General features: G+C 29.9%; 1 protein-coding gene across 3 annotated transcripts; it reads left to right on the top strand.

The window, feature by feature from the left end:
- The first annotated feature begins 2324 nt into the window (after positions 1-2324).
- On the top strand, positions 2325-5265 carry LOC129876560 (heavy metal-associated isoprenylated plant protein 39-like). Of its 3 annotated transcripts, none has more exons than XM_055952030.1 (3): positions 2325-2590; positions 3291-3366; positions 4637-5265. In XM_055952030.1, exons 1-3 carry the CDS (start codon positions 2585-2587, stop codon positions 4963-4965), a joined length of 411 nt encoding a protein of 136 aa, XP_055808005.1. In that variant the 5' UTR covers positions 2325-2584; the 3' UTR covers positions 4966-5265. The 3 variants fall into 3 exon arrangements, with proteins under 3 accessions (XP_055808005.1, XP_055807997.1, XP_055808015.1); XM_055952022.1 differs by lacking the exon at positions 2325-2590 and adding an exon at positions 2731-2837; XM_055952040.1 differs by lacking the exon at positions 2325-2590 and adding an exon at positions 2880-3173.
- The last annotated feature ends 3177 nt before the right edge of the window (positions 5266-8442 follow it).

Genomic DNA, 8442 nt, shown 5'->3' with positions numbered 1-8442 from the left:
CCTCCATATCATTGTGTTATACCCTAGATAATTAATTTATGAAACAAAATCGGGACTTACCTCTTTTTCTTCCCTAGGCCGTCACCTTTTCCTCTCTTAGTTTAGGGTTTTTGTTCCTTGTCTTTGCTGAAGTTTTTGGATAAGGAATGAGACTAAGAGTCATTTAACATGTAGATATATGTTTCCTTAGGGGTGACACGTGTTCAGACCCCATTGGGCCAACACATACATGCTGCCAATTAGGGGATGCCACATGGCAGTGGGGTTCACCCTCCCCCCCCCCCCAAGCAGGTGGGTCACCTACTTGACCCCAAGCAGGTGGGTCACCTGCTACCACGTGTCACCTCCCTATGCTGCCACATGTCATTCTCTCCTCCTCCTCGTGGGTTCATAATCTCGTCTTATTTTAAGAACCTATGTAATTCGTGCTACGTAAGCTTGGTATGTACTCAAGTGGTTTAAGTATGTAAGACTTCTAAATTAATAGCTTACGTAGGTAAGTTGAGTCCTACGACTCATTATTTGGCCTCCAACTCCTTTCGACTTCCCATGACCCTATTTCCAACCCTTCCTACTACGGGGTATCACATTCCTCTTTCCTTAGAGTTGTTTGATGTGTGTGGATAGTAGGGGTCACATGGCCATTTTCAAGAAGGTTAGGAACATGTTTCAAGGTGCAAAAGTGCGGGGTATAACAAGTTATGCACAAAATACAAACAAAAAAAAATTGTCGAGAATTGAAACACCACATACAACATTTTAGGGGGTGTTACGGCCTACCGGTACGATTTGTTTGTAATGATACTACTCTTGCTATGTCACTTGGTATAGTCTGATTGTAGGGTCAGTGATGTTTCATAGGTGAAGACAAAGATGAGTCTCCAACAGCTTCCATTCTTCCTTTCTTATGGTGGGAGGTGTGTCTTGTTTATTTATAAATTGTACTCTTAGATGCTCTTGTACCTGTTTAGACTAGTATTCTTAGAGGTGTTAAAGTGTTTTTGTATTAAACCTTAGAGCCTTAAAATTCAATTATGGTGTAATCTTAACTTTTTCAGGCTGTTATTTTGATATTTGTTAAGCTTCCGCTTGATATTTCTGTAAGGTTTCTCTTATCTAGGTGTTAGAATAGGTGCCCACACGACCCGGTAGGTTGGGTCGTGATAATTAGTTACAATTATACACATGGATTCATAATTTAAACATTATGAATTTGAATTTAGAATTTTATTATAATTTACAGATCAGTGGATAAATGTGTTTTTAGTAACAATTATTCTGTAAGTTCTGAGTTGGAGGATTCCCTTTTTCAGTTATTTGAGAACGAAAAAAGATATTTAATGGACTAGAAATATGTAATCAAGATTTCTGCAAAAAAAAACAAAAAATGTAATCAAGTGTATAATGTAGAATATTAAGGGGTCATTTATCAAGGGGTATAAAAATAGTTTTGAAATACAATGTATTAGTAATATTATAATTGTGTCTTATTTAATATTTGATTTGATGTATCAAAAATATCATGTATTGCATAATTTTTAGAAAAATTATTTCTTTATAAAAATACCCTACCCTTTTTTAGCTTGATTTTCAATGACAACTGATTAGTTATATATATAGGTTGAAAATACTATCGAACAGCAAATTAAATAAAACAAAATTAATACCAATATTAATGTTCTAAATAAAATAATAAATAGATGAAACAAACATGAAATTTAACTGAATACCTATGCCTGTGCTTGACGTCTTCTTAAGGTTGTTTCGTACATTGTTTTGGCTAAAGGTTTGTGAAGCTTCTTATATTAGAATTTGGAGTTTTACGTTGTTTGTCGGAATAATTTTTGACTGTTATAGTGAAATGTTGTTGTTTGTAAACACATTTTAAAGTGATAGAATATAAATTATAATTACAAATAAAATATTAAAAAATATAATTTTATTGATAAAACAATATGAATACAAAATTACAAATCTTTTTGTTCTCTTGATTCTTCTTTCTAGATTTTCTCCGTGATTCGAGGATTTGGTATAATTAAAACAATATGAATACAAAATTAAATTTATTTGGTATAATTAAAATTTTCTTTGATCGAAAATTTACATTCAAAATTTAGATACTTAAATCTCAAAATTCAAATCGTGATACATAACTTGAAACGAAGAAAATACTGATCAACTACACTCAAAATTCAAATCGTAATACATAAGTTGAGATAAAGAAAGTACTAATTAACTATACTCAAAATTTAAATCGTGATACATAAATTGGGACGGAGAAAATAGTGATGAACTACTCTTAGCAAAATTGGGAAGAGAGATGGGGTGGGGGGGACCCTATTGCATGCCACGATGAATTAGCAATCAGGCAGAAAACTTGCTTGGCTCGAAATAAAGGCTCTTACAAGAAATACAACTTCAAAAGCACAATGTCTTTTTATTTCCACTCGTCACTACACACCATATATTATAATTTATATACTATACAAAATTCTGTCTCTTTCTCATCCTCTACTACTTTGCCATTATATTTTTCCCTTAGCTTCTTTTTAGTTGTTGTTTCTTCTTATAATTCCATTGCACAATGAAGGTATGATATCCTTCCTTCATCCTCTTTTCATTCCCCACCTTCTTTTCTACCTACATTCATATATCGTTTCATCGAGAAAGTATTTTTAGTTTATAAATTTTAAACCATTATTTTTTATTTATATACGAAGTTCTATTTATATATGTTAAATAGATTTTTTAATATAAATATTAAATTTGAATTAAAATTACATGTTTTCCTTTTTACTTTTGGAATACGTACCAAAATTACTGAATTTACCGAATCGGTACCTTTAACATTTCTTTCCTTGATTCTTTGGATCACTACTAGAAAAATGTGGAATTAGTTATGAAATATTTGAATTTCTAGCTAATTCATCACTAAAAAGCTCTCAGCTAGTGGCAAAGTCACTTTGAGTTCAGGGTTCATCGGCGAAAAATTATACTATTTATTTATAGTTAAAATAATTTTTTATGTATATATAATAGATGTCGAATCATCTTAGACTAGTTTGCATGTCTCCTCCTCAGATTTTGAACCCCTTAATAAAAATTTTGATTCCTCCACTTCTCTCAAGCTAACTGAATTTTCATATAATCCGTTGATAATCCATAACTAAATGGTATTAGTATGAGATTTTATTAGCTATTTTCCTCTTTTTCTATGAGCCGCTATTTGTTTTTTGCTACTTGTTATTTCTAAAAGTTGAAGCTTCTTTTATTAACTTTCATTTGTGTAGAAATTTATCCTGAAATTGGATTTGGGAGATGACAGAGAAAAAAGGAAGGCCTTGAAGATAGTGGCTTCTCTTCCAGGTAAATAATACACACAGTTTTAATTTGATTGGCTTGATTTAGAATATATGACTATCAAATTAATTAATGTTTGGTGTGAATTTAAATATATATCAATCTTCAATATTTTTGGAAAAAAAATGTAATTATTTAGAAAATATTCTTTTACTGTTCAAATAGTTATTAAGATAAAAAAAAATAAAACGAAAAATATAATTAATTTATTACAAGTTAAAATTTACTAATAATATAAAATTTTCTTTACACTATCCTACAGTAGTACTCCCTCCGTTCCTATTTATTTGTCAAATATTTCCTAATTTTTTTTTCTTTTTTATTTGTCAATTTTGACAAATTAAGAAAGGACAAATTTTTTTCTTCCTATTATACCCTCAATTTATTAACATTGAGTTAAGTCTTTGAAAAATATAGTGAGTAAATATGTTTAAAACTCTATCAATTAATAAGAGTAAAATGGTAAGCTCCATATACCAATCACTATTTTTTTAATAGATATGTGAAGTCAAAATTTAACAAGTAAAACGAAACAGAGGGAGTACTATATAGCTTATTATTAGTGCCCAATTGTTAAAGGGTTAGGAGAATCGAGTGGTAAATATTATTTGGAAACTTGATGTGGAAATTAATGAGTTCAATAAACTATGTATGCAACTAATTTGAATTAATTTCTACTAAACTTTTTAGGTCAAGGGTCTATCAGATAAGTTTAATTTTATTCGTGAGATTTCATTGATATGTTTTTATTTTGGAAAAAGAAGAAGAAAAAGATAATATTTTTATTTGTTTCAATTTGATTGTCAGACTTTCTTTTTTAGTCTATTTCAAAAAAAATGTATTTTTTTAGCATTAATTTCAGCTTTTCATAAAATATGACAAACAAATTGGCACGTACACGTCGATTCTTGAATGATGCCACGTCAAATGGGTCCTCCATAATTTCAACTTAACAAGTTGTCCTCTAAACATGAGCAACTCACTTTGTCTAATATAGCACTCCCTCATATTACTTTACCCCAGTTAATTTGACACATTTTAAAAGAAAATTTTAATTAGAAATATATTTTATTTAATTACTCTTATTAATGTTGCTATATAATTTCTTATCATTATCATTTCTTCTTTGGTGAAATGGCCTCATCGAAATAGTAACTAATTTGCAACAAATGAAATGAAAATATGACGTGGTCATCATTCTAAAAACTTTAAAGATCGAACCTACTCAAATAATAACTTATATTCTGAATTCACCTCCACTACTGATATTTTGCAGGGATTGATGAAATTACAATGAATATGAAAGGTAAGACGTTAACCATTATAGGAACAGTTGATCCGGTGACCGTAGTGAGAAAATTGCGCAAATTTTGGGCAGCAGAGATAATGTTAGTAGGACCAAAAGAGGAACTAAAGAAAGAGGAGCCTAAAAAGGAAGGAGAAGAAAAGAAAGAAGAAACAAAAAAGGAAGAAGAGAAGAAGCCAATGTTACCAATAGGCATGGTAATGCCATATAGGCCTTATTATCCTCCTCCTCCTATGCACACATATTACCAAGTTCATCATAGCATTGAAGAAAATCCTAATGCATGTGTCATTCTCTAAAAAGAAAAAATTATTACGAATCAAATCTTTATTGAAGGTCACTTTGTCACTTAGCATATTTTAATGTGCTATGGTGTTAAATTGGTTGGGACAACTCTTTGGAATCATGTATGTATACAAATATCTAATTGGTCTTGGTTTATCCTATTACTAATATATATATGAACCCAAGACTAAATTTTCAAGACTATATATAATGTAGAGGAGCTTTTGTGAATAGACATTATGATCCCTTATTTGTACCTTCAAAGTCAAGTATATTATTGTGTATAGAGAGAATTCAATAAGAATTTTTCTGCACTTTTTTTTTCTTTTTTTTACTACATGTGATTTGGAAAAAGAGCTTGTGCTTGTCATGAACCTCTTTTCTTGATGTATATATACTATGGTAATTTATTGGAATTAATCATACTTTCTTAAGATTATTAATCACTATATATATGTCTCTAGGTTGAATTGTTGAGGAGTGAAAAAGTAAAATATATCAATCATTATTGTGCTGAGATGAATAGAAATTTACTAACTAAATATGACAGGGAGAAAATGGTGTTTAATTTAGCAACTTCATACTAATGGATTATCGTATTTCCAAACAAACGATTGGTAAATATGAGAGAAAAAAGTGGAGTATAGCTTATTAACAAAAGAATTTTGTAGCTATATATTTTTACCAACTAAGTATTTACCAAGAATTCAAAACTAATTTGAGGAATCAACATAAAATTTTGGGTAGTATTTTTTCACCACATAAACAATTCCTGTTGTATATTTTATATATTATAACTAGTTCCGTGACCAAATAATACCTTGATGTGTTTTTGATGCAACAGATCACTTTGGGTGGTCTACCTTTGGAAGCTAACCTAGCCACATGCCACACAAATAATCTTCCTTTAACTTATTTGTTTGTATGTTTCTGAAATAACATATAATATTATTTTAACGAGAAATAGATCGAGGATAAAAAAAATAGAAATGCATATATGCAAATTGGATTTTGTTTATTGTTTTATTATGTTAGTCTTTGTTTTTAATAATATAAAGCATTTATGTGAAATAATAAATTTGATTTGTGAAAAATCAATGTTTGTTTGGAAAACTATAACAATTGCTTATAGTTCTTGAAATGAAAAAATCTGTGGCCAACAACTAAAACAATTGCTTCAACAACTCTATGGAGAACTAAAACAATTTTTCTAGAACAGTAACAATTATTTGAAGATAAATTTTCAAAATCTATTAAAATTTATGGTCAAACGTAAGCTATTTTTTGGCTCAAAAACTACATTTTCTTAAATTTTGGGATTTTGAGTTTTTTTGCCATTTTTTTTTTTCTTAACTTAACAAATTTTGTCAAAAGATTTAGTGCTTGCAATATCTATGGTCAAACAAGTAACAAGTAAGGATATGTCTATTTAATGCAAGTTGTTGCATGCAATGCAATTCCCCTTTTCTAATTAATTCTCCTTTTGGTTTGCAAGAAATATTTCATTTTACATTTATATGGTGAGCATTGCTTGTTAAGTTAGTGGATTTTTAATGATTTTATTAAAAAAAAAATTATCGGGCTATCGATTTGATTTTAGTTTTTTAATATTGGTTATTGGATAAATGAATAACCCATTAAGACTGTAGTAATTTACTATTTCACCTCTACATAAATATTAAATATTAATATCAGTACCTTACTATTACTATCTTTGTCTTTTAGTTTTAATTCACATTATTGTCCTAGTTCTTTTATTTATTTGTATAGTTCTTATATATATACTTACTTTCTGCATCACTCAGCATCAACACAAAATATTGGGCGGCATTTGGCGACAAAGAAAATGGATCAATCACCTTTCGAGTTCCTTATAACATCACAAAATTGTGCAAAAGAGTATAATCATCTCTTATATGTTGGAGGAAAATGGTTTCTTGTTTGTGACACAATTTTTTATTGAAATGCTAATTGTGATTTAAAAAATTAAAGAAATTTGATACTTGGATAATGGGACCTAAAAACAATTCTTTGGAGTAATGATTAGGTAGGGGAAGAGGGAAAGATAATGGGAATTTAACTCACGCTTATTATCCGAAAGACTTTCAAGGAATTTTACCCTACATAGGATTCATATCATGTTTTCAATTTAATTAGTACCTGTATTATTTGTCCATTAAACGGGCAGACTTATATAATTATTTAGGAAAATTTACTTAATTACACAAATATTTCTATCATATTTATTAATTCTTCTTATAGTTTGAAATAATTATATATTGTCTCACTAATTAATAATTCATACTAGATTTTAAGTCAGATACACCTAGATATATGTATATTTTCTATCAGATACACTATAAAATATAGATACATAAGGAAAGAGACAAGCGAGAGAGTGAGAGAGGCGAACGAGAGGAGAGAAGCGAGCGAGATTGGAGGGAGGCAAGCTAGTAAGTCAGTGTATCCCAGATACATGTGAATCACAATAGATACAAGTATCTGGAATATCAGATGCATTATGAAATACAAATACATATGGAGAGAGGCGAGCGAGAGAAACAACATATTTCAGATATACGAATCTACTCGGATACATTGTATCTGAAATAAATTACAGCTAATTTTGGCACATGTATTCAAAATACATATATTTGAGAACCAAAATCTAACACAAATAATAATTTTGAAAACTTACGTACCGCTACAGGGAATTTAATTGTGTAAACCGAAAACTGAACATTGCTATCACAAGAATTGCAAAACCTTCCCTATCCGGAAACTAATCCAATGAAAGCGCAGAAAAGCCCAGAGACTGTACTGAGCCATTCGCCGGTTTTTATTTTGACGGTTGGCTTTTATGTGTATTTGTCTTTGTTTTGAATCTGAACCACGTCTCAGTATCACCTAGGAAGAGTCCATTGATTGGAATAGAAAATTTAGGAAGAATTAGGTTCGAATAAATTTTCTGGGATCCTCTTCCTTTCGAGTCTGAATTTGTAGGACTTTCTTTGTGATGGTTCATATAGGCTTGGGTCTTTCATTCGGGCCCTATTGGGTGGGCCAATGCGTAAATGCGTATGTACGTAATTAGGCCGTACAATAATGAAATTTATGTTATTTACCCAATTATTCATTCGATCAACAAAATTAGCTTTGTTATTTGTTAAATGACATTAGTATATCCTTTTTCTAAATCAATTGGGTAGATGAGGTCATCATGGTGCTGCATGTTGTCATTGTGGATTGTTATTATTTAGATATTATTCTTTATTTAAATAATTGGTCAAAATTATACTCCAAGGTCCACATCTTAGACTATATATAGTTTCTTTTCTTTTTTTGTGTGTGTGGTTTCGATAAACCACGAAAAATATTTAGTATTCTAAAAATATAGAATAACGTAGCATGGGGTCTTTATCTTTATATTTCTTTTCTTTGTCGATCGATCTTTTCAAACTATTGCTATTCTATCAGAAAATACTTGAAAA

This window comes from Solanum dulcamara, chromosome 2 (genome assembly GCF_947179165.1).
Source record: "Solanum dulcamara chromosome 2, daSolDulc1.2, whole genome shotgun sequence".
Taxonomy (NCBI): Eukaryota; Viridiplantae; Streptophyta; class Magnoliopsida; order Solanales; family Solanaceae; genus Solanum; species Solanum dulcamara.
The sequence above is the reverse complement of the archived record's forward strand: the minus strand, read 5'-3'. Positions and strand labels throughout refer to the sequence as shown.